Source organism: Apostichopus japonicus, chromosome 7, assembly GCF_037975245.1.
Source record: "Apostichopus japonicus isolate 1M-3 chromosome 7, ASM3797524v1, whole genome shotgun sequence".
Classification (NCBI taxonomy): Eukaryota; Metazoa; Echinodermata; class Holothuroidea; order Aspidochirotida; family Stichopodidae; genus Apostichopus; species Apostichopus japonicus.
Window position 1 is genome coordinate 8,458,217 of NC_092567.1, and position 26,707 is coordinate 8,484,923.

Below are 26,707 nucleotides of genomic sequence, written 5' to 3' on the forward strand. Positions count from 1 at the left end.
TCATGCAATTATCTTCTGTATAACAGTTGAGTTTTCGAATCCATAATCAATTGCTTCGCACTGTCAGTTACAACTGCTGCGTGTGTGTCCATTATCGTATAGTCTTTGCATTAACTTTTGATCAGCATCAGTCTACGATACCGTTACATAAATATCAAAAAGATTAAGAGGCAACAAAGAACAGTTGATAGATCATTCATTCTTGTCACATTTGCTCCTGTAATTACCAGATACATGCTCCTTATTGCATTTTGAATATTAACGTCATCAGAGTGTCGTCAAAGTGTCACATGACAGATATTATAGATATAACTTTGATCCCAAGCATCTCTGAGATTCATCCCAAAGTAACATTTTTCTTTGTAGCATACTTCCTTCTTTGTTTGAATTGAAAAGAAAATTAATTCTTGATTCGCCTCATAACTGTTGGAGTGATTTTGTGACGTCATATTGGTAAAGCTCATAAACCTTCCTATTGTATCTAACTTATAGTATGATGATCGTACGCTCGATGTGACAGATGCAGTTTACAGCAAGGAGGTAGGTAGTGAAGTATAATGTATTACAATACACACAGATTCATTGGTTTAATCTCGATGAACATTGTAATGGAGATTGATCATTAACCTACAAAATAATCTGAACATTTTTTGGCATGTATAGAAATATAATAATGTTTGAAAGGGACGATTCAAAAAAAGATTGTCGCTGTGTGCACCTTGAACACAAAAGAATAGATTACATATCGCAAATAGGAAATGTTGAGTTTTGCTATCTTTATATAAGTTACATAAGGCTTGCTACTAGATCTTAGAAAACATTAGTGATTCACGGATTCATTAGACATAACAAGCAATTAGCTTCTTAATTTTACTCTATTAACTCATATAACTATGAAAAAAGTAATAATAAGGGTAACATTAAGTTGATTGCTCCATATTTTCTAATCTCATTTGATTGACAATGTGATTTCACAAATCCCTAACAGCCATATACTTTTGCAATTTGAATAATTTTGTCATACAATAAAATTACAGCTGTCATTTATGATTGACTTCTTTTATACAGGTTAGCGAATTCCGGGAAGTATGGCAGTAAGTTCTTTTTATGTGTATTTTTTCGTACGATTGGTGATTTATTGAGTTAACATACACAAATCCCCATCATTACGATAATCCCAGCCTATAGAAAATACCACCCAAATCCCCTGTTTTTGGCCAAAAACGGGAGATTGAATATCTACCGGAGTTGGTAATGCTAGCCATACTGAACGCTCTTCTGCACAATTTCACGATTAAACACACAGTGTATCATTTCAGTGTCAAGCCAAAATTGTCATCGCACACCAGAAAGTAGTACTGGCCATGAGAGCACTTGTGTTTACAATCATACAGGTGACTGGTCAATTAAATAGGTGCACTCAAGGATGAATCCTTATGGCAGTATTTGGGGTAGTTTATGCTATCAAGTAACAAATTATTAATGCTTGAGTGAATTTGAGGAGGACTGTTTTTCTATAGACAGGCTTGACCAATAAGGGAGTAGTATACATCATGCTACTTCAAACTACACCTCCCACCCCCACCCTCCCCCCGTGAAGCAGCATGATATATACTACTTATGGGTTTTAGATAAACAAAGGATACACACTTGTATGTAGGTTGTGTATATCAAATAGGATGCAGTGACGGCCATACGTAATTGATACATACATACATATATATATATATATATATATATATTTATATATATATATATATATATATATATATTACATAATATCTTTTTAAGAATGAATTATAGATGACGTCGCTGCAGCCTGTTCAAACCAGCAAAGTCAAAACTATATTTTCTTGAATAGAATTGGGTAAAACAATGTTAAACTTTATTTGCTTTGTAACGTAGATCTATGTTCACATTTCGTTGCAACTGTTGCAATTTATCTTGCTGCAGGGGTACAGACTGTCAAAAGGCTAGAGAAAGGAAACTGAAGGTACCAGATGATGATACACTGACGCCACTGCTAACTGCCAGATCAGTGTAAATCAGCCACGTTACTGCCACCTCAGTATAAATCAGCCACCTAACTGCCAGATCAGTATAAATCAGTACAGGTATCAACGACGATCTTATAACATTGGTACTGAATGAACGATTGAAGTTTATGAAAAAAATAAGTGCAACATTCTTGGATTGGATTAAGTAGGTATAATGTTCAAGTACATTGAGTAACAAAACTATAACACATGCTCATTTGGATGGAAAAGACCAAATAACAATTTCTATGGAACGGATTTGAACCAGTCACCTCAGCATCACAACTCCTGCGATATAGAAACTGAGGTACCCTGCCTTAATTTTTCAATGATTCCTATATTGACATTTCTTCTGGGGTCGCTAGTCAGAAGCTATGCATTGAAAAACCGCCCTTTAGTAAGAAAGCAGTTCATTTTTCGTCACTGCCCACTTCTTCATCTTTCAAGGTTATTAGTCTGGAACGTTAGCCTGTGTTTTACGTAATCTATTCGCCAAGCCTATCAAAGGAAACGAGCGAGGAAAAGTCACTTGCACAGCTCAAATTTCCTGTGATCTACTGTGAGAGCCTATTAAAATGCTCGAGGCAGGTAAACTGTAATGGCAGTCGTATTAAAGGGCGCATTTTCAAATGGATACCTTGCATATCGTGTGGCCATGCAGGAATCACGCCCACTTTCATTCGATATAACCATTGTTTACAATTTTGCAGTTCAAAATTTTGTTTTAAATTTTTTACCAATGCACTGAATGACATTACATTGAAATTTTCAGTTCCACTCTTTACATGTACGTAACTTACACTCTTTACATACGTAACATAAGTAAAGAAGGGTATAAAGAATAACATTAAACGTTTGCCATGTGGTACATAAAATTAAACTAGTACGTCATTACCAACAACTATATTGATGTGGTGGAGACTTGATTACAACATAGCTTATTCGAGGTCTTATTGTAGGGAAAAATTATAAAGAAGAGAAGAATCCATTATCAACTACTTAGAAATGGTAAAGAGATCAAACAATTTAAATTTAACAAATTTAACAAGTCTCAAGCAGAGATTTAAGCAGCCGAGCACGTTTGTGACTGATACAATTCGACTTCTAATATTATTCTTATGAATCTCATGAAAGTTGGAAGGTAGAACTTTGTTATACTGTTCAGCATAAATGTACCAAACTCACTTTATATTTGCATTGTTGAATTTCAAAAAATCCCCCAAGAAACTACAATATTGCATCTGGAATAACACTCACACACACAAAACACAAAATGTTACCTCAATTTGTTAACATGTTTACAATTATGTTTGTTTTTGTTAGTAGTAGGCCATATGAAGCTTTTCAGCATTCAGCATATTCTTTTGATCCATGAACTGATAGATATTCTCTATTAACTATGGCAGGCCTTTTGTGCCAACTTATTGTGCCGTGAAAAGTCATTTCGTTTCACAATGACTTTCTGGTTCTGATATCAAATCCCTACCCTTTAGAAAAAATGCGTTGGTTTACGTTCATTTTGTCTTTATTTGTAATCAATTTTGATATTTTAGGCAATTTACTAAAATTGCCAATGCAGTTATATATTGTATATTAACACTTCATGAGATCTCTCTTGCATCTACTATTGGTATATACACTTTTTTACATTCCTTTTAAGAGAATGTCATATTGTAGCAATACATTCAAGTCCGTAAAAGCTAACTTCGTTTGCTGCATCCTTGGAACTTATAACTCCAGTTTTTAACTTTGCATTTAAAGAACAGGCTGGGAATTTGTATTTTGTAACACCTACATTTAAGTCATGCAGAACAATGGTACTCTCGGCAAATACTTTTAATGTCAGGAAACATGCGTGTACTTTAGACTGAGCTTACTGGAAACATCTTGACTTCACTTGTGATTGGTTCTTTGAAGTATTTAATTAATTACAGCAATAGTAATATTTTTAAAGTGTTGATGTTTTCCAGTATGTTTTATAATAATATTTTTTTACATGGCCACTTTGTAAGTTACCTGAGAGAACTCATTTTTTTTCTTCAAATCACTTATTCAGGAATATGGGAGAATAAATAAAGATAATTATCTTGACCTGTCTAATCATTTATTTGAGTTATTGAAACTGATTTGAAGGCTTCCTAGCCTAACCGTTACTAAATCTCAATGCAAGATCAGTATTCCCTATCTGCTTACCCACGCTACTCTATGCTATCGGGAGTACCATCTCTTAATCTGACAAAGAAGGGCTAATTAAAAGAAAGGCCTTAAGCATGGGTGCATATGATTTAGTGAGGAAATAAGGAGGATGTGAAAGTTCACCAGTCATGTACGTGGTAGTCATGATGGACTGGTCTCATTGATCCAAATTTAGATAAATTGGACGAGATCAATTCAAGGATTAACCTGATCAATGCTATAACAGAGATTCCCAAGTCATAGACACTCATGTTAATTTGTCCTGACTCCCAAACTTAAAGCTCGAATTCTAGCTGAACAAAATACTTGGTTGAGTTACAACTGTTATAACCATTTCAGTACTTCTTTTTGTGGAATTGTTATAATAATACGTAAGAAAATACACACAACAGCCTTCTAGACTAACCAAAGTAGAAGTCCTGATATATTTCAATTTGGGCACTTTATACAGATAACCAGTGACAGGTCAAATTGAGTACTGGATACTTAGTTATAATGTCACCTATAATTGGATGGTCTAGGGATTGATTATGTAAACCTACTGGCAACTTATTTCAGCTAACAAATGGACACCTGCTTTGGTGGTTTATTGAATATTTGGATATAAAATTTTTACTTTGATCAAAGTACTCACCGACGAGAGAAAGTACTTCTTTCTGAAAGGACCGGATGGCTAGAAATATCTGATGGTGACATCCATAGGGGAAGGGGAGGGGAGGGAGGAAGAGATATAGTACGATAAGAGAAGACAAAAACTCATTTCTCCTCTTGTATTGTGTTCCCGAAAGCGAGCTCTCGCAGAGCTTTTGACAGGGGCGGCGATTTGTTTCAAATATTGGGAAGGGGGGGGGGGGGACATTTGCTTGGGTGCAGGCGCTTAGCAACTTTCATCCCCAAAATTGTTAGCATAAATCGTGATATTTTATATATATATATATATATATATATAAATATATATATATATATATATATATATATATATATATATATATATAGGCCTATATGTAGATGTGTAAATGTATATATAGTAACTGGTTGCTACAGCCCTGATTTCCTTTTTTATCGGCAAACCAAATTTCATTACGGATGCAGTCCGTCTAGCTAATTCATTTTGAAAAAGTAAAAACTACTTTCGGTGAAAGTCTCTGACGTTTCTTTGGTGATATTTAGTAACAAATTGTGGAATTTTCCAAGGAAGGGGCAAATTGTGAAGGCATACCAGGCGCGTATCCAGGATTTTCTAACCCGGGGGGGGGGGGGGGCGCGAATTACTATCTAAGCGGAGCGCCACCATCGGTTGGTGTGGAGCGTACAAGAAAATTTCTGGTTTTGATACCCCCAGATCACCGGAAATGGCACTTCTCGGGCTTGAAAATGAGCAACCAGATGTACACTTTTGCCTGAGAACCAAGTATTTCCCAAAAGTTTTTTCTATCCATAACCTTTTTGAAGATTGTCACCAGTCACACATCATGTTCGACCTGATTGCATGTCCTATGGGTCATTGCTTTTGTAGGTTATTATACGTCACGGCCCACAATATCCGAAAGCCCCACTTTTCAAGGTTTTAAGCCCATTACTTGTTGAGAATTTGAAAATTCACTTTTCTCGTGAATAAAATCACTTGAAAACATACCCATAATGTTGCAGAAAATTCAATCTATAGACAAGCAATATAGAAAAACCTCCTTGAACCCCTAACAGACAGGTCAAAATTGAACGAGTAGAGCGAAGTATGATGAAGAATGCTGGTCAGGAATTTTTCTAAAATTCCGACACAGTTAATTTATTGGTGTAGAAATATTGCAACCTCTTATAACAGCTATTAAAACTTGGTTGAAGGAATTCAAATGAAAAATAGCAGATATTTCCGATATCAGGTATCAGATATTTCGAAACCGAACACTACACACATAGGCGTAGGAGGCGGGGGCTGCAGCCCCCCCCCCCCCAACCATTTTTTTCGCCCTGAAAATTCGGGCAATATGCTGAGAATTTTTCGGGCACCTACTGAAAGAAAAATAAATTGCAATGATGTAGCTTAAGGAAATGGATAGTTTAAAAATGATCTCCTTGGTAATTAAAATAAAGTTGTAAGCTTGGCCGACTAATTCGCCATTACTAATGTAAAAGAGAGTTTTGACATAATTGGACCTGTATGCTTTTTCTCCATCTACATAAGACATTTCGTTGTTTACATTAGCATCCGGCGGTATACTGTGCAACTTTCACCGACCGTATGGTACACGATGGCATGCGATGTAATAACAGATTCTTACATATATGATATTGACCTTAACATGTTGAACGCGCGCTTAGCGCGCAAAAAATTTTGGTTACATTTTTCGGGCAAGTCGTTACAGCCCCCAAATCCAATTTGGCTCCTACGTCTTTGACAACACACATAGACAGTTTTGATGCTGATATGATGTGACATCTGCTCTTTGCTTTACCAATTTGAATTGGCGTGTAGCTAGTAATTTGCCATGAGTTGGCGCGAAGCGTACAAGAAAATTTTGGCCGAAAATGCCCCCCAGATCGCTGGAAATGACACTTCCCAGGCCTTGTAAGTTGCATCTAAGCATTTGCTATTTTGAAATTACTAGCGATATCATAAAGAAAATTTGCTCGGGGGGGGGGGGGCGGTCTCCCCCTTCCCGAAATGCGTCATGTTCCCCGACGACTCGGTCGAGTTCAAAACCAGCCACAGTTGGTTATGATAGACTATATATAGTATACATATAGATACGTTAGTGAGAGAGGAAAAATGGAAACGTCAAAAATGGAGTTGTCGGTGTAAGGGGTAGGGTGAGGTGCACGTCCCCTCCGTAATCCTCGATCTGTCACTGGCTACCCTGTGTATATAATATGGATCAGCGCTGTAATTACCGTATGTCACTGTTCCTCTTTCTCTTCCCGGTGTCTTGGCGTTAATCTTCTACTCCCTCCTTTTCTCCTTTTTCTCTCTTTCTTCTTTTTCTTTTCCCTTCCTTCCTCTCCTCCTTTTCTTTTTTCCCCCTCTTTTCCCCTTGTTTCTTCTCTTTTTTCTCTCCTCTTTTTCTTACCCGGGGGGGCGCGCGCCCCCAACGCCCCCTGGATACGCGCCTTATATATATATATATATATATATATATATATATATATATATATATATATATATATATATATACTAACCACGTGCCGTGCCGTGCCGTATATTGATTTCTGCAATTTGTTAAAGAGTATCTCAGATGTGCAGTAGACTCTCCTTTGGAGAAGTTGGATGATCCGTTTACAGCAATGGTTGGATGACAAGATTCACTTAGCTGGTTTCGTTAACAGTATCGACTTAATAACCATCAAATAGCACCCAAAAGCTTTCATCAGTTTGATGAATTATTATAACTTGGATAGATGCATGAAATGCATGAGATGCATAATGCATGAGATGCATGAGATGCATGAGAAACCTGGTTGCTCTTTAACCAGCATCGGAACTTAAATAACACCTATCACAGTTTGTTCATAACACATATACATACTAGCTTCACCTTCTTATACATGTAGGAACTTGAGCTGAAGTTGTTTCTATTCTAAAATCCTGCTGAGGTTAATGCAAGCGGTCAGATTCATAGTTCCTTCTATAATATTGCTAAGTATACCGTTCTTCAAATAACATGTGCACTTAGAGTTTCCGCAAAAAAAATATTGTTCATTTCATTTCCGTTATCACCAGTATAAATATACAATATTTATTAATAGGAGAACCAAAGACATATAAAAATATGTACATTAATATGAACATAAATATCAGAAAGTAAAAGATTAAAGAACTGTTGAAAACTCATGTTACTAAAAATAATCTACAAACAGGATCCAAGTCATTATGTTTGAATAAACTTTACAGCAAAGCAAAGAAAAAAAAACTAAGACTCCGGTCACACGTATAAAATCTCATCTTCCGACCATCGTTTCTTAACTATAGTCCGGACAGAATTTACGAGGAAATTACGAGCGATCCCATCATTAAACTAACTACGGTAGCGGTCACACGTATACTCACACGACGTTGTACTATATTCGGACGATCGTTATTCGCGAACACATGCATCGGTGAGTTAATTATGCTTTTGCAACGCTATCATGCGCAGTTGTGTTGGGTCGGTCAAGGGTCACGGTTTTGATGATGTTTCGCGGGGTTATTAGATGTAAGTAGTAGATGATGGCGATGGAAGCTCAATTTGCAGTAGCGCTTTCATTGTTTTATTATTATGAGGTTTGTATTACGAAGGAGGCGTCACATATTGGAAGAAGCATTCCTGCAAAGACAAGAAGCCGCTGTTCGCCGACAGAGAGCGTGTAGGCGCATATTCATTCGTAATACACAGCGAAATATTATGGATATGCAATCCCAGCACGCACTGCTCACGCTAATGTGTATGCGTCCGTTCGTATCCCTCTTTCGCCATCATTTCCGCACACATTCTAAACACCTCCTTATTCCCGGTGTTTTCCACCATACTCTGTATCTACTCCCCCCAAAATATATCAATTAGTGTCAGGACTTCTTGTTCCTCCCAGGTTTTACCGCGAGCTGTGGCCGCCATTGCGAGTTGTCTTGTCGAATTGTCCGGAGTGTTGATTGTTGTGTTGTTTTGTGGTAGAAACCGTACGTGTGTATGTACCGTTCACTTATTAGTGTACAGTATGCAGTGCAGTGCAGGTTTGTTTTGTTTACATCGTATGTATCTAGGCACGCGTCGCTATGTCAAGGGATTGAAATCGGGGATTTCCGGCCGAGGTCAGTGTTTATGCTAAAATGTGTATTCTGACAACGCAATTGAGGTGATACGCATGGTTATTTCTGCTAACGATGGTCGGACCATGGTTAATTCGGGGCTAATGATGCTAATTACCATCTTTAGTGGACGATGGTCGGACGATCGTCAGACCATAGTAGAGAGCGGTCACACGCAAATTGTACCGTGGTCGGACCATGGTCGGACCATCGTTATGTCTGAAAAAATGTACGTGTGACCGGATTATAGATATAGCAGATTATAGTTATGGGGATTTTTAATCTGATTTTTTTTATACACAATTATTGATGTAAGAATTATCCCTCGCGACCGAAATGGTAAAATTAATCCTATATCTGAAACATCACTTTTGACGATGTCATAGAGGGATTTGTCTTAAGAACAGACTAAGCTGATTTACAGATATACGACTGTCTGGTATAACAGACAACGCATATTCATATAGTCTATATCGCTGTAGGCATTCCGTTGCAGTCGCTCCGGACTAAGGCATGTTTGTTTGGATAAAAGTGCTACAATATACATCGATATAGAGACTTCAAACTAGTCTTGGTGATTTTCTAACTTTAAGATATTAACATAAAGATTCAGTTGTTCGTTTGTAATACATTTGTTTGAAGCTGACAGTTACAGATCAGTGAGTTATGTGATATTAGTATGTAATACAGGCGACGGTAGGATAGAGCGTTAATCTAAGATATTATCTTCGTATCCTCGGCACTCTTGAAATGGGCGCAATGTTACATGTTGTCAAGTGTCTACTTCCTGTCAGGCTCATAGTAAACTTTAGAATCTCATGTGAGGATATTACAAAGTTTTCATCACCCTTCTATCATCCTAATCTTTGTCATTTGTTTAACTTTCTCTTGTTACTAGAAAACTTCTTTCCATAGTTTATTATAAACTGTCCCTACTCCTGTCTTTCAACGCCCTTTCATCTGATTTGGAACCATATATGTGTGTTCTTAAAGCAGCCATATCCGTTGTTGTATTATGTTATTAATTTAACTTGAAACGAAACATTGTACAACTGTAAATGTGGTGTGTGCTCATTAATGAAGTGGTAATTCATGTAATCACACGTTGCACTTGAGGACGGAATTCTGATTCAGTCAACTTGAATCCAAATAAAGACAATTGGTCATAACAATCTACGTATTGCCTAATTATCGTAACGGCACACTTTCTCTGGTTACATTTGTTATTGTTAAATAGTATATCAAAGATGAAAACAAATTTCCTTAGAGATTATTATGGGGGAGGGGGGGGGGGGCTAGTTCTCTTTACTGAAGTAACGATATTTATATAAAAAGATACATTTGCAATTGTCCAACGACGAGGAGTTATTTCTCCAGGATGTATATATATCGTACAATACACAATATACGTTAGAAACCTTGTGACGAGGTTGGTACAAATAAATGAAAATAAATGAAGTCTCCCTTCCACGCTCGTACTCCAGTACTTTCGTCCTATTTCCCAATTATTGTTGTCCTTCTTTCTCTGCATGTAGACCCCTATATGCTCTCCTTATAGATGTAATTGTCTTGTGAATCAATGAATATTATCAATTTTAAAATAGAGAATATTCAGACAGATAAAAACATATAAAGCGAAATGAATCTATCGTGCTCCCAGTGTTTCTTAGTCAAAAATGTTTTATTGGTGAAAATATCGATGGATAATTTTCATCTCTAGAATCTTTACGTCTGACGTCACGGCATGCAGCAATACAACAATCATTAAATGTGACTCAGTTCTAGTATTTTGAGTTGTATTAGGATTTGAGGGATCCATATTGATTATATTTCATTATTGATTTAGATTAATGTATATATATACGTGACTGATATGAATATATGGGTCCAAGCAGGCTTATATATGAAAGGACGTATCTGGATTTAACTTGAAACTAACAAATGGATTATTTTATGATGAATAAGCAGCAGCATTATGATACCAATAAAGTCAACGGTGAATCTGAACTAATAATGGTTTTAAAATATTTGTATTATTCCTTTCGTCTTTTGAATAACGGCTAAATCTAATTTAAAATAAATAGTATCCCGAAGGAGCTTGGGCCCGAGTGGGAGGAGAGTTTCTTCTAGTATAAGAAACACTCTGATGTAGTTGAGTCCAATTATTCCTTATTCCGAGCCGAGTCCGGGACTACTTGGTTCGAGTGTGGTACTCTCGAGTTCGAACAGAGATCTGTAGAGTATATGAGCAACCCAAACCAAGTCCAGCTATAGACATAGCAATAACGGCTCACGCGATACTAATAGACACACAGGGATTATCGGTTACATAAACCCACTCTAAATATTCCTTAATTTACAGACCGTCGCTTCCTGGTCTGAATGTTGAACAGAGAGAGTCAACTATTGTAAACTGATTATGTGCGCATGTAAAAACTTCCAATTAAACATATACATTCCCAGGGTAAATTTAGAAAGAAAGCAATATGTGCAGGTTTTATTATATTTCATGATATTTATCAATGTTAACATTTCTAGACTAGTCTATTTAATCCTCCCCTTGCGTCTCTTATTTTATGTGTTCATCATACAACTGATTTTTCCAAACGTTCATGGAAATCTCTACACGATCAACAATACGATAGAAACAGACCATCTAAGACGAAAAGGAGGGGTGTAGGGGGGGGGGGGGACTAATATGATGATTTGTGGGCTAACCAATATTTTGCTTTAGTTTTGCCATTACGTCGATCCAACCACGATGTACTGGAGTCTATCTTTGAATGATGCCATATTTTCCCTTCTCATGAGAAGTTAATCATTATGACGTCACTCAGTGTTTGATGACGTCAATCAGTTTTGATGACGTCACTCAGTGTGATGACGGGTTTAAAACTAACTATGTCTTCCCTATAACGCTGATGTTTATATTCATTATTAAGTCCGTGCCTTTTACATTGACGAGTCTGTCTCCTTTATTGACTTTAGTGTGTTCAATACAGGTGTGCGTTTACCTGTCAGGAATAGTTTACTGTGATATTTGTGAAGATATATCATTGTAACTTATATATATATTTTGCTTAGCCATATTATGTTTTCCTGAAATTCATTTTCAAAATCTCAGGAATACATAATATTTTTCTTCTTTTCAGGCCTGTGACAGAAATGGCAATCTACCAGGAGAAGAGGTAAGAGAGACATAGATTCATGTTCCTGTTAATTAGTAACGGAAATTTTAATAACAGACAAAAATAGGTATTAATTAATGTTGAACAAAGAAATAAGACAACAGAGTATTAGACTTTATTTCTCATCAGGGGAAAGATTTATAATTGTCGTGTATCGAACTGGAACAGGGAATTTAGATAGGCCAGTTACAAGTTCATATCACGTGATGATTATAGCACTGTTCTTAATGACAAGTTTAGATGCGGCCTTAATAATCTTCCTTACGCACACACTGTCAAAGAAATGCTCAACAAAGAAACGAATAGACCTTTAATACTACAAGGTTATTCCGATGTTATGGTGTTTTAAAGTCACACACGAAATTGAAATTTAACTTTTTAAATTTCAGCTGTCCAGGCAAGGTTGACTGTAAAAGGAAAAAGCAGGTGTAACAATTTTCTCTATAAACAGAAAATGCCAGCCCAAGAAGTCGAGACTCAAATCTCCCATAAATCTCTACTCCGGTATTCTTTGATACTATAAAGTCATTAGAATCATGCTATGGTGTCGGGGAGGGGTTGGGGATGGTTAAGGAGGAGCTAAGCTTCTCACAGAAATTTGGAAACGATGCAACAAAGTTTGCATGTAAGCGTCATCACATAACCGTCAAACAGGAACAAATTCAATATTGAAATCGAAGAGATAAACTGATAGGCTCTGTTGCAATGTCAGTGAGTCTAGGAGCAAGATGATTTACTGGGTTGTGATGTTATCGGTTGGGTTATAGCATCATTTTTATTCATAGTGATACAGGAGGGTCCATTGTGACATAAAATGACTAATTTGGAGTAGAAACCATTCCCTGTGGAATGTGAGAATACCAAGCTGTTGTTATACCAAATATAAGGAAACTAGAAACAATATAAAAAATAAATGTTTTAATATCTGAGGGATCATGTGCATCAGGTAAGTTGCAATGAGGGTCCTTTTAGACTAAACTGACATGATAGCAACGGCGTAGGTATTTAATGAAGATGAACCTACGTGGATGTGAGGTGACTCCTCAACATTTCTAACAAAATGTCAAAAGAATAAACACAATAATTGGGCAATATGCTTAAATCAATTCTGACTTATCAGTCCAGAGCGGCGAGAAATACAAGTAATTTAGAAAAGATTGTTGTCAAAAACTGGGTTGATTATTAGCACAACCTAGTACTGTTAGTTTTTAACCGTGTAATCGGTCAATTTTTAAATATTTAACCAGCAAATATAATACTAGTCAAAATATGATATAAGGCATCATTCTATTTATTTTCAAACACATAATACTTCAGTTTGAAATATTCTATGTAAACATTAATTTTAAACATGTTGCCTACACACATGTACAAACATATGGCGCATGTTATACTTAATCAGAAGGTTCTTTTTTCTTTCTTTTTATTTAAATTTGTGTCTTAATATGTAATGACACCTGACTAGTCCAGCTAACAAACAATATTCTTATGAATGTTTAGTATCAAATTATGTCTTCTATTAACATAATTATCATAAGAGCTGTTTTCGAAACCTGCTATATCTAAATTATTGAGCCATGTTTAGTCAGCTAACACGTACAGCTAGGATTGTTTAGACGTATTGGTAATAACGAATACTGGGTTTGTATAGTCACCATGCAGAAGATGGATGAGTTGAAGTGATGAAGTATTTCTCTTGAAAAGCAGAAAAATAGCAGCTTGTATATCCAATGCGTTTAGACAGAGGGAGGATTCGTCGTATATCTAAAATTGGTTATCCAAAGTTTGATGAAGTTGTATATTACACCTCCCCCCATGGAAGTCTATTAAACGCGATTAAACCGTCAAAAAGTTTAACTATTGTCATATACAGTGGCCATTTTCAGCCGTATTGCCATTGTTGTTAATTAGGAATCGCTATACTGATTCTGTACAGAGAAACTAACAATATAGTAAGAAATAAAAGCAGGAATTTCGTGTTTCATGAAACATTCATTCAGTTCTTTCAGAATAAAGGCATCATAATATAAATACACACATCTTTAATCGTTTATTTTTTATTAATTATGCGACTCCCGTGCATGGGGACCGTATATGATTCATGTTCATTCTTAAGTCAAAACTATGCAGCGGAAAAACAATTAAATAAATATCTGTCAAATAACTTGCAACACGTGACACCAAACCTGCTTCGAGTTCTAATTTTCTACAATGTGCGACAGTTTCAACTATCTTTATATCTCGTTAGCAAAGCTACGTCAAACTTCTCGTTATTCCATCTCTTTACCCCATTTTCGCTACCTGCATGTTAATAAAAATGTGGAATCTCCGTCCTTCACCCAAGCATATATACAACATACACATCAGCATAATTTTCAAGTGTAGTTTAGGGTATACAGGTTCTGCCACTAGCCTGCTAGCTGACTTAACTTTTCTGGTCACATATTTGGGTTTTTTTCAACCAGAAGTAACCATTGATGTAATATATATATTTTTTTCTAATTCATTTGCAGCAACAACATTAGTAACTACCATGACTAGTAAAATTATAACTAACTTAACAATAAGGAGGCCCTTTTTAGATTTTAAATTCCCATCAATTTGAGATTACTTTAACGTAAGTTAATTATGCTTGACGTTATTGGAGACGTTAGCGCATGTCTGCAAGTTTACTTATTTTGTTCTTTCCAACTTTTACGGAAACCGAAATTAGCAGTACATGAATTTGTTCCTAACGTGCAATTGTTTGTAACTGTAAAATGTGGGAAGTGCGTTATAAATATTGTTAATGCTCCTCCAAAGAAATATATTAGTTTCTGTGTTTTTAGTGATTTCGATGTACATGGAGGACTAGCTAAGGGTGAAAAAGAAAAAACGGAAAACACGAACAAAAATGTTTATACGCTTGAGTTTAAATCGTAAACATTTTTGAATTATGTTAAAATAACATTGTCACAATTCGTGCTCCTCTTAATAAATTTTAATTATCAAGAGATTCCGTGTTTTAGCGCGTTTTATATCTAACCAGAGGACACCTGCAGGGTGAAAGGAAACTATTCGAAAATCAGCGACATGAATAACATAAGGCAGATAGATATAGGCATATAGCGCACTTTAATCAGGATGAAATTTGTTTTATTGTTATGTATGATTATTTGTTTGCCTTTCTTGCAGGGTTACATCGAACCTAGACCATTGGCTTATGTTACGGATGAAGAAGTAAGAATATTGAATGTTTCGTTTTCAGTTTGTCCTTATACTAAGTATATTCAATTAGCAAACAAGAGCTTATCTTCGTGAGACAGCTTTATAGTGAGTCATATACAACATGAATACGATATGTCATCTATTGAGGACAGTTGACAACAAAGCTCGTCAAATCGACAAGATCAACATCAATAAAAATATATGTAAACATGGAATTGTCTGAGATTTCGTGTTCATTGCTGATTATTTACAACCAATGTTCCTCATTATATGTATATAACCACATGTCAGCCTACGATTGTTGAGTAAATAGAATGTTGTTTTACCACGGGTCGCTTGCCTCTGGAATTGCAAACAACCTGATGTTTGTATATTGCATACAATATCGAGTTAAGAATGACTTCAAAAGTGAGCTAATAAAAACAATAACACTTTCAATGATCTTATCACGGATCTTAATCTGTTCATCCTGAGAATCTGTTCATATAATTTAGCAATTATACTCAGCAGTATTTGACGGATAGCAAGAAAACTGATGTTATATTTCATAATTATATTTAGAGATGAACTACTAGATAAAGGGAGCTAATTTATGCATGATAATACTAATTTCTGATGGTCTAGCGATCAAGCGTAATCCGATGATGAAATTGAATCATTGCTGCTTGTTTCAGTCTGGACTGTCTCTGAATTTCGTAATAACCTTAAAATGGTATAACAAAAACTTGATATGATCGAAATTGGTAGAAGAAATAACCATAACTGGCCAATCAACTTAAAGAGTATATAATGAGTGGTTTTCTTAGAACTATTCGACTAAGCTAATTCAACAATATTGCATTTATGGATACAGCACAGTAAAACTACAATTATATGGAAGAGTATTGTAGTAGATGCGATTATTTGTGAGAATGGATTAAATGGATTAAATGGTGACTGTAGACAGAAGTATTGTCTTAATATGTTACAGTCCACTAACAGAAAGAAAATGATTGTTTATTTTACTTTATTGCTATTGATGTGTTCTAAATATTCACCTGTTAAATGAGCTAAATCTCTGGAATCTTCTGTTAAGGTTATATGAATTATGACGTCAACTCCTCGGTTAGGTTATTTGTTTGTAAAGTCTGATAACTCAACCAAAACAGGTTATTTTCACCTAATATAAACAACCGAGCACCCTTGGATGGCATCCAATACAATTTAGATTGCCCAGTTTTATTAGTCTCTGATATAGTTGAGACGTCTGATATCGGTCTTATCTGTAGTGAATTTAGTTTGCTCACTAGTAACAACAGAGATCAAGATGGGATGGAATCAATAATTCACACCAATACGATGAATTATTCGAAATATTTAATAGCACTACATAATTTTTCACAATAAGAAAGTCATTCTTGATACTACTGCTGTTACTGTAACTAAAGGGCGTCTTACGAGACTTACCAAGGGCTCAGTTTATGCACTGAATGAATAAATTAATCTTGAAATAAAATAGTTGAAGGGTACTCATTACGAACTCTTGTAAGTAAAACAAAATCAGACATGACTTTGCTGAAAGAAATGGAAGTGATCAGAAGCTTTCTCCCAAATCATCCTGATAAAATAAATAAATTCGATTTCATTTTGTTTCTCAGGATGCAGCAGAGAAGAGGAGTTCTAAAAAGAAATGCACAGTCTCATGATGTAAGTAAAGAATATCACAGCTGAATGAGACTTCTACTTCTATAACCAATTGAATTGTTTTTTCTTGGATGAGATCTGCTGTAACAAACACACCATGAATAAGAAATCGAAAATCCGTATCGCTACTTCCTAACAGGTGTCAAATGTATTCCTCAACTGAAACCAAAATGAATTTTGTGAGGAGAGATCAAATTTGGCATCTCAAAGTTGGTTAGTAAGAAGGAGGGAGCATGGGGGAGGGGGTATTTTCTCATAAAGTAATTTAGACTGAGCTTTGAATATTCTGACAGGACTGAAACGTTAGTGACGCATCATTGGTACACTGATAAACATCTTCTATAAGCAGTGCTGACAAACATATCAATCGTGACAACTCTTTCTGCATCTCACGGATTAGGACTGAATAGGAATATGGAAAGAAAAAGAGAAATATCTCTCCGGGATCGAACGTGTTTTAACATTTAAAATTGATGAGTTGGTTTAAATAATCTGACAGCAGATGATTCATATCAGTCTGTGTAGTAAATAATCCTAAATATAGTATGTAGCAGGTATCTTTTTCAGTATGTGTAGCAGGTGATGCCCGTTATTCTGTGTAGCAGGCGATGCCTTTTATTCTGTGTAGCCGGCACCTCTGTCAGTATGTGATGCAAGTAACTTCTGTTATTATGTGAAGCAGGGATCTCTGTCAGTATGTGCGGCAGGTGATGCATGTTATTTGGTGTAGCAGGGAGCTATGTCAGTCTGTGAAGCAGGTGATGCATGTTATTATGTGTATCAGGGATCTCTGTCAGTATGTGTAGCAAGTGATGCCTGTTATTCTATGTAGCAGGGATCTCTGTCAGTATGTATAGCAGGCGATGCCTGTTATTCTGTAAAGCTGGCATCTCTGCCAGTATGTGTAGCAGGTGATGCTTTTTATTCAGTGTAGCAGGGATCTCCGTCAGTATGTGTAGCAGGTGATGCCTGTTATTCTGTGTAGCAGGGATCTCCGTCAGTCTGTGTAGCAGGTGATGCCTGTTAATCTATGTAGCAGGGATCTCCATTAGTATGTGTAGCAGCTGATGCCTGTAATACTGTGTAGCAGGGATCTCTGTCAGTATGTGTAGCAGGCAATACATATTATTATGTGTAGCAGTGATCTCTGTCAGTATGTGTAGCAGGTGATGCATGTTATTCTGTGTAGCAGGGATCTCCGTCAGTCTGTGTAGCAGGTGATGCCTTTTATTATTTGTAGCAGGAATCTCTATCAGTCTGTATAGCAGGTTAAGCATGTTATTCTGTGTAGCAGGGATCTCTGTCAGTATGTGTATCAGGTGATGCATGTTTTTCTGTGTAGCAGGGATCTCCGTCAGTGTGTCTAGCAGGTGATGCTTTTTATTCAGTGTAGCAGGGATCTCCGTCAGTATGTGTAGCAGGTGATGCCTGTTATTATTTGTAGCAGGGATCGCTATCAGTATGTGTAGCAGGTGATGCCTGTTATTATTTGTAGCAGGGATCTCCTTCAGTATGTGTAGCAGGTGATGCCTGTTATTATGTGTAGCAGGGATCTCCGTCAGTCTGTGTAGCAGTGATGCCTTTATTATTTGTAGCAGGAATCGCTGTCAGTCTGTGTATCAGGTTAAGCATGTTTTTCTGTGTAGCAGGGATCTCCGTCAGTCTGTGTAGCAGGTGATGCCTTTTATTATTTGTAGCAGGAATCGCTGTCAGTCTGCATAGCAGGTTAAGCATGTTATTCTGTGTAGCAGGGATCTCTGTCAGTATGTGTATCAGGTGATGCATGTTTTTCTGTGTAGCAGGGATCTCCGTCAGTGTGTCTAGCAGGTGATGCTTTTTATTCAGTGTAGCAGGGATCTCCGTCAGTATGTGTAGCAGGTGATGCCTGTTATTATTTGTAGCAGGGATCTCTATCAGTATGTGTAGCAGGTGATGCCTGTTATTATTTGTAGCAGGGATCTCCTTCAGTATGTGTAGCAAGTGATGCCTGTTATTCTGTGTAGCGGGATCTCCGTCAGTCTGTATAGCAGGTGATGCCTTTTATTATTTGTAGCAGGAATCGCTGTCAGTCTGTATAGCAGGTTAAGCATGTTATTCTGTGTAGCAGGGATCTCCGTCAGTGTGTCTAGCAGGTGATGCTTTTTATTCTGTGTAGCAGGGATCTCCGTCAGTATGTGTAGCAGGTGATGCCTGTTATTATTTGTAGCAGGGATCTCTATCAGTATGTGTAGCAGGTGATGCCTGTTATTATTTGTAGCAGGGATCTCCTTCAGTATGTGTAGCAGGTGATGCCTGTTATTATTTGTAGCAGGGATCTCCGTTAGTTTGTGTAGCAGATGGTGCCTTTTATTATTTGTAGCAGGAATCGCTGTCAGTCTGTATAGCAGGTGATGCATGTTATTCTGTGTAGCAGGGATCTCTGTCAGTCTGTGTATCAGGTGATGTATGTTTTTCTGTGTAGCAGGGATCTCCGTCAGTGTGTCTAGCAGGTGATGCCTGTTATTATTTGTAGCAGGGATCTCTATCAGTATGTGTAGCAGGTGATGCATGTTATTCTGTGTAGCAGGGATCTCCTTCAGTATGTGTAGCAGGTGATGCCTGTTATTATGTGTAGCAGGGATCTCCGTCAGTCTGTGTAGCAGTGATGCCTTTATTATTTGTAGCAGGAATCGCTGTCAGTCTGTGTATCAGGTTAAGCATGTTTTTCTGTGTAGCAGGGATCTCCGTCAGTCTGTGTAGCAGGTGATGCCTTTTATTCTGTGTAGCAGGGATCTCCGTCAGTATGTGTAGCAGGTGATGCCTTTTATTATTTGTAGCAGGGATCTCTATCAGTATGTGTAGCAGGTGATGCCTGTTATTATTTGTAGCAGGGATCTCCTTCAGTATGTGTAGCAGGTGATGCCTGTTATTATTTGTAGCAGGGATCTCCGTCAGTTTGTGTAGCAGATGGTGCCTTTTATTATTTGTAGCAGGAATCGCTGTCAGTCTGTATAGCAGGTGATGCATGTTATTCTGTGTAGCAGGGATCTCTGTCAGTCTGTGTATCAGGTGATGTATGTTTTTCTGTGTAGCAGGGATCTCCGTCAGTGTGTCTAGCAGGTGATGCCTGTTATTATTTGTAGCAGGGATCTCTATCAGTATGTGTAGCAGGTGATGCATGTTATTCTGTGTAGCAGGGATCTCCTTCAGTATGTGTAGCAGGTGATGCCTGTTATTATGTGTAGCAGGGATCTCCGTCAGTCTGTGTAGCAGTGATGCCTTTATTATTTGTAGCAGGAATCGCTGTCAGTCTGTGTATCAGGTTAAGCATGTTTTACTGTGTAGCAGGGATCTCCGTCAGTCTGTGTAGCAGGTGATGCCTTTTATTATTTGTAGCAGGAATCGCTGTCAGTCTGCATAGCAGGTTAAGCATGTTATTCTGTGTAGCAGGGATCTCTGTCAGTATGTGTATCAGGTGATGCATGTTTTTCTGTGTAGCAGGCATCTCCGTCAGTGTGTCTAGCAGGTGATGCTTTTTATTCAGTGTAGCAGGGATCTCCGTCAGTATGTGCAGCAGGTGATGCCTGTTATTATTTGTAGCAGGGATCTCTATCAGTATGTGTAGCAGGTGATGCCTGTTATTATTTGTAGCAGGGATCTCCTTCAGTATGTGTAGCAAGTGATGCCTGTTATTCTGTGTAGCGGGATCTCCGTCAGTCTGTATAGCAGGTGATGCCTTTTATTATTTGTAGCAGGAATCGCTGTCAGTCTGTATAGCAGGTTAGGCATGTTATTCTGTGTAGCAGGGATCTCCGTCAGTGTGTCTAGCAGGTGATGCTTTTTATTCTGTGTAGCAGGGATCTCCGTCAGTATGTGTAGCAGGTGATGCCTGTTATTATTTGTAGCAGGGATCTCTATCAGTATGTGTAGCAGGTGATGCCTGTTATTATTTGTAGCAGGGATCTCCTTCAGTATGTGTAGCAGGTGATGCCTTTTATTATTTGTAGCAGGGATCTCCGTCAGTTTGTTTAGCAGATGGTGCCTTTTATTATTTGTAGCAGGAATCGCTGTCAGTCTGTATAGCAGGTGATGCATGTTATTCTGTGTAGCAGGGATCTCTGTCAGTCTGTGTATCAGGTGATGTATGTTTTTCTGTGTAGCAGGGATCTCCGTCAGTGTGTCTAGCAGGTGATGCCTGTTATTATTTGTAGCAGGGATCTCTATCAGTATGTGTAGCAGGTGATGCATGTTATTCTGTGTAGCAGGGATCTCCGTCAGTCTGTGTGGCAGGTGATGCATGTTATTCTGTGTAGCACGAATCTCTGTCAGTATGTGTAGCAGGTGATGCCTGTTATTCTTTGTAGCAGGTATCTCCGTCAGTCTGTGTAGCAGGTGATGCCTTTTATTATTTGTAGCAGGAATCTCTGTCAGTTTGTGTAGCAGGTGATGCCTGTGTTTATGTGTAGCAGGGATCTCATCCGTCTGTGTAGAAGGTGATGCTTGTTATTCAGGGTAGCAGGGATCTCTGTCAGTCTGTGTAGCAGGTGATGCCTGTTATTCCGTGTAGCAGGGATCTCCTTCAGTATGTGTAATAGATGGTGCCTGTTATTCTGTGTAGCAGGGATCTCCTTCAGTATGTGTAATAGATGATTTCTGTTATTCTGTGTAGCAGGTATCTCCGTCAGTCTGTGTAGCAGGCGATACCTGTTATTCTGTGTAGCATGGATCTCCTTCAGTATGTGTAACATATGATGCCTGTTATTCTGTGTAGCAGGGATCTCTGTCAGACTGTGTAACATATGATGCCTGTTATTCAGTGTAGCAGGGATCTCCTTCAGTATGTGTAATAGATGATTTCTGTTTTTCTGTGTAGCAGGTATCTCCGTCAGTGTGTGTAGCAGGTGATGCCTTTTATTCTGTGTAGCAGGGATCTCTGTCAGTCAGTGATGCAGGTGACATATGTTGTTTTGCGTCATATTTTCATTAACTGCAACAGTTCGTAGAGGTGACAACACTTTTCAACAGTAACAATTTGTTTCTTCCTAGGTTACATATTGGGATAAGAGTTATCTCCACGAGAAACAGTAGATGTCTCATGTGTACTCTTCCAGAGAGAAGGACAGAGAGGTGGAGAGAGAGACAGCTTTTTGGAGAGCGAAAGGGGGCGGGGATGTGAAGAGAGAGCTGGGTGGAGAGAGAGGGGTTGGAGAGAGAGCAGATAGTCTGACATTCTTCTCAGTGAAGTCTCTGAAGTTGTTCGTAGCAGACTGTTTTATTTAATAAACCGTCTTTTGCTTTCTGATTATTGATCATATTTTGCGAGAAGATAGTAATTATCAACGATTTTCGTCGTTTAGCTTAAAATTAAATTAAAATTATTCTTTAAAGGACCTTGCCTTTCCAAATCTGCTTAACTCATTATTTTTTGTAGACGCGTGACGTATAGAACGCATAAACTGCTACTTCGTCATTTATCGATTGTTCAATCGTGACATATGGAACGGATTTACTGCTGTTTTGTAACATAGAGAATGGGTAATCATGTTCTTTATCATACAGATTAAATGTGATTTACTTAATATCATAGTGAATGTAGGTTATGATTAGGTTCTGAATTTGTCTTGATTAACTAAAGCTTAATAATATATCGAATGTGTAATTTCTTCGTTTTTCATTAAACGGATTAACTAGTGATAATGAATGTAGTGAATGTGCAATTGTAATCGTGTTCTGCACTAAAAGAACTATCAATTGCCACATTGTAATGTAATTTATGATATCTTTGCTGCATTTACAGAGAATAAAGTTCAACTTATGTTACATAATGGTAATAGCATACTTACGTTACGTAATTATAACACCAAACAGTTCTAATATCAGAGGCAATGAGTGCTTTTCTCGTCTCAGTTCTTTTTTTTTACGACGAGTGTATAGCCAATCGTTAAACCACTCTTTACGCTACCACCAGATAATAGAAATGCAATGTTGACCAGAGATTCAGGAAATTCCAAGTTGACCCAAAATACACCAATTTGTAGTCAAATTAAATGAACTTGACAATTTTTAATTTGTTCATTATGTATTAGTATTATTCAATTATTTCTTTACTTATTCAACATCTATTATAAGTTCATATTTTGTTTTGTTTTTGTAAGTGTGTTACACAATCTCGAGATGCTTTATTTTTCTTCTATGTGGTTTATTTTCGATTTAATGTGGAAATATTAGATTTAATATAGGTATGGGATGTAATCATAATCGAGATGGACTGAATGAAGACCCTGCAGGTAGAAAAAAATGTTGGAGGTACCGACAAATATATGAAAGTGGATTACATTTAATACGGTAGGCATAAGTACAGATAGTAACCTTCAACGTATTGAAACCGAAAAAAATCAAGAACCAAACATAGAAACTATTAGACACCGGCAGAGAGCTTGACCTCCGCCCAAGACCTGGGATCACCCTCCCTGGGAGAATCAACCTAAATAAGAGACCACCCAATGACTGTGCTGTACCATGTGGACTGGTTTAGCTCGCAAGCACTCTGTCCACCTGATTCCTAATCTAGAAGGCTCTTTACCCCTCATCAGAGCCAAGGCCTACCCCCAGCTAATAAAAGCAAGCTTGTCAATTGGAACTCAATTGGAACTGAATATACCAATCGATTGGTCCACCTAACTAACTAAAAGTTAGGAAACCCATTTGCCATATTTGTATGTAACGTTTTCAGCGTCCAAGACGGATCAGAATAATCACTCTGAAATTTTTGAACTTTGGGGTGGTAGGGGTGGGGGGAGGGTTTGGGATTGATGTGTCTTCAGATTAATGTGATATCAATTGTATATCTTTAAGAGAGAATAAACCAAATGTGAAGATGGTTGTATAATCTACCAATGTAACTTCTCAGTGAAATGATTTCACCTCCTATGCTTACTTTTGTTTTTCGACAATTACAATTAAACTTATACGTATTTTGTTATTAACTTCGAAACCATTTAAAACGTGTATATATTTTTACTCTTTGCGTTTTTCATAAAGTGATCTTATTGGAAATACATATAATGTGTTAGAGTCACTATGATCTCTATCATAGGTCAGCAATTGCATATTAATCTATGAGTGATCTGTTATATCGAAGTTTTGGTGTATATCGAACTTCAAGACGTTTCCAGTTAAAATGACGTCATTTATTTAGGTTTTCTTTCCTTATTTAGCTTGTATATTTCATGTAGCAGTTTTGTTACAAGTAATGACATGTTATGCATCATTTGCATTCACTTAGAGCTACCAGTTTTATATTTGTTTTTGTTGGGGTGGTTTGTGCTTTTTTTTTTTTTTTTGCCTTTGTTCATTGTTCATGGTTAATTCTGTAATCTATGGAATTTAAAGCCAACTGTAAACATAATATGTTGTATGGTTTACAATAACGTGTATATTACGTAATATAATGATCATTGCATAACATTACTATTTTGAGCTAAATCAGTTAATTTAAAGATAATGTTTGGCTTTCTATTGTACTCTCCTTTATCTCATTACTACGCGGGCTATAAGCGTTTATATTCATGTATACTTTAGTTATGTATCTTCCCTTTAGTTACATTACAGCCGATAAAAGACAATACAATGACGTGTCTGTGACGTCATTCAATAATAATTCGAACAAGATAATGACAATCTGAACATTTTGTTTACTGAAGCTTGAAATCAATGATCGTACTTCTATATATGGTAGGTCTTGTAGTTTACTCATGGCTGAGACCAATAGTTGTTCAACAAACCAATGTAAACTTTTGATAATAGGTTTTATAATGGCAAATTATTTCAGAATATTGTGCACATTGTAAGAAATAAATGAAAATATCGTTATTTTGTTAATACCACGTCATTGCAGTTTCTTAAATTGTTGGCTTCAATTGTCCAAGCTTTAAGACTCTTGCTAGCACACGAACAGGTCATTTCATTTTATACCCTCAAGATATTGTGATACATATTGTTGTAACCATTTCTGGGGTAATCTTCCACTAGCAATTTGCTAAAAAAAAAATAATAACTTTAAATCGCCTTCATGGATATTTGTTTTCTTTTTATATATTATATTCGATATAACACCTTTTTTAATCAATGTTTCCGTAATTTGCGATCTTTCTATTGTTCTATCTTTTCGTTCTTTTGTCTTTTCATTTTTTTGGCTTTCTTTTACCGTTTTTACCTTTCAAGTAATTAAACAAAGGTAATGAGAGATATGTTTGTATAATGATAGAGGTAAAGTGTAAGAATATAGTTGATGAGCCATTCAGTTCGTATTCGATTAGCTGTTTCACGTGATTGACTTGGAAAAGTCAATTTTTGCTAATCGTTCTGTCATCCTATACTAGAGAGTATTAACACGGACCTTACACTATGTGTTGTTGTTTTCGTTTCAAAACACCTTACATTCTAACAGCCATGCATTACAACATGTCCTCGTTTTGTCCAAAATAATTAAACCTATATCTTGTTGTTGCAGTTTGGTATCCATTTTGTATCTTATTCGTACCAAATTCTTATGTAACTTGTGATTACAATGACCATCAGAGATAAGTTTGATTTGATAATATTTTATTATAATTTTGTATTGTTATGAATCGTATGGTGGTTTGAAAGGTACAACCGACATGTAGCCCTACTGTGTCAGTACAGCACGACATCATACTTAATCTGTATATTTGTTTCGAATTTCAGACTTTCAGGAAGTTGCCGAGTTGTCGCTTTGTATTAACCTTGACAACACGTCAAACACATGACTTTGTCGAGTTGATAAGTCACGCTAACCAGTAAAATCCTGAGAAGAGAATTGTCAAATTGTCGTGTTGTTTTATGTGTTTGGGACAACAACACTTGAAACACGTAATATTTGTCGAGATACCAACTAACACGATAACGTGATATGTTGACGAAAATGGATAAATTGTCGAGTTGCTGCCTTACCCCATGGAGCTAGGTAACACATGACTTGGAAATATGTCAAAATAATTACATTTGTTGACATGTCAAGTAACAAAACAATTACAAAAATATTGAATGATCAAGATGCCGTGCTGTATCTTTACTTTCACAGCACGTCAAAACTACGTTCATTTAAGACTTACACTAACAGGACACATTGACAATAAAATATCAAATTGTTTGAATGTCGTGCTACTTATTAAAGCAGTAAGTTTATAACTTGTTTGTCCCTTCAGAACCGCCGTGAAATCACGATATTGACTTGTAAATTAATAAAACTTCAAATCAAAGATTCTGTGATCCGTTTCCTTTCTTCGTCTGCTTTCTATATTCTACTGCAGTGTTAGTGTTAGCAAAGGTACTAACTTGAAGAGATAATCTAAATATTTTGAATGACTGCCCCCTCCCCTTTGGATTTTGTTGCATTTCCAGGTGGCCTCAGATGCAATTTGGTGCAATATAGCACACTTCAACACCCACTCCATTTTGTAAACTTAATTTTGTATTTACCCTTGGCCTTAGATGCAATTTGGTGCTCCAAATGAGATTTTTTTTCTCATTTGGAAATGAAAAAAGGTGTTTTCTGACTTGCGAACCGGGGGGCGGAATGATACTTCCGCCCCTCCACATTTTTCACTGGGGGGGGCTGG

General features: G+C 36.9%; 1 protein-coding gene and 1 long non-coding RNA gene across 5 annotated transcripts in view; both read left to right on the plus strand.

Moving 5' to 3' along the window:
• Window positions 1-4,121, plus strand: part of LOC139970019 (uncharacterized) — a 48,183-nt gene extending 44,062 nt beyond the window's left edge. For all 4 annotated transcript variants that reach the window (XM_071975551.1, XM_071975550.1, XM_071975549.1 and 1 more), the window contains 3 exons: window positions 493-540; window positions 1,069-1,094; window positions 1,954-4,121. In XM_071975551.1, the coding sequence (XP_071831652.1) occupies window positions 493-540; window positions 1,069-1,094; window positions 1,954-2,044 (165 nt within the window). In that variant the 3' untranslated portion in view covers window positions 2,045-4,121. The remainder of the gene's footprint in view (window positions 1-492; window positions 541-1,068; window positions 1,095-1,953) is intronic.
• An 8,037-nt stretch (window positions 4,122-12,158) lies between these two features.
• Window positions 12,159-26,347, plus strand: LOC139970106 (uncharacterized). The gene is made up of 4 exons (XR_011794009.1): window positions 12,159-12,197; window positions 15,372-15,416; window positions 17,042-17,090; window positions 22,113-26,347. It is a non-coding gene; the product is annotated as an uncharacterized lncRNA (long non-coding RNA).
• Window positions 26,348-26,707: the final 360 nt, after the last annotated feature.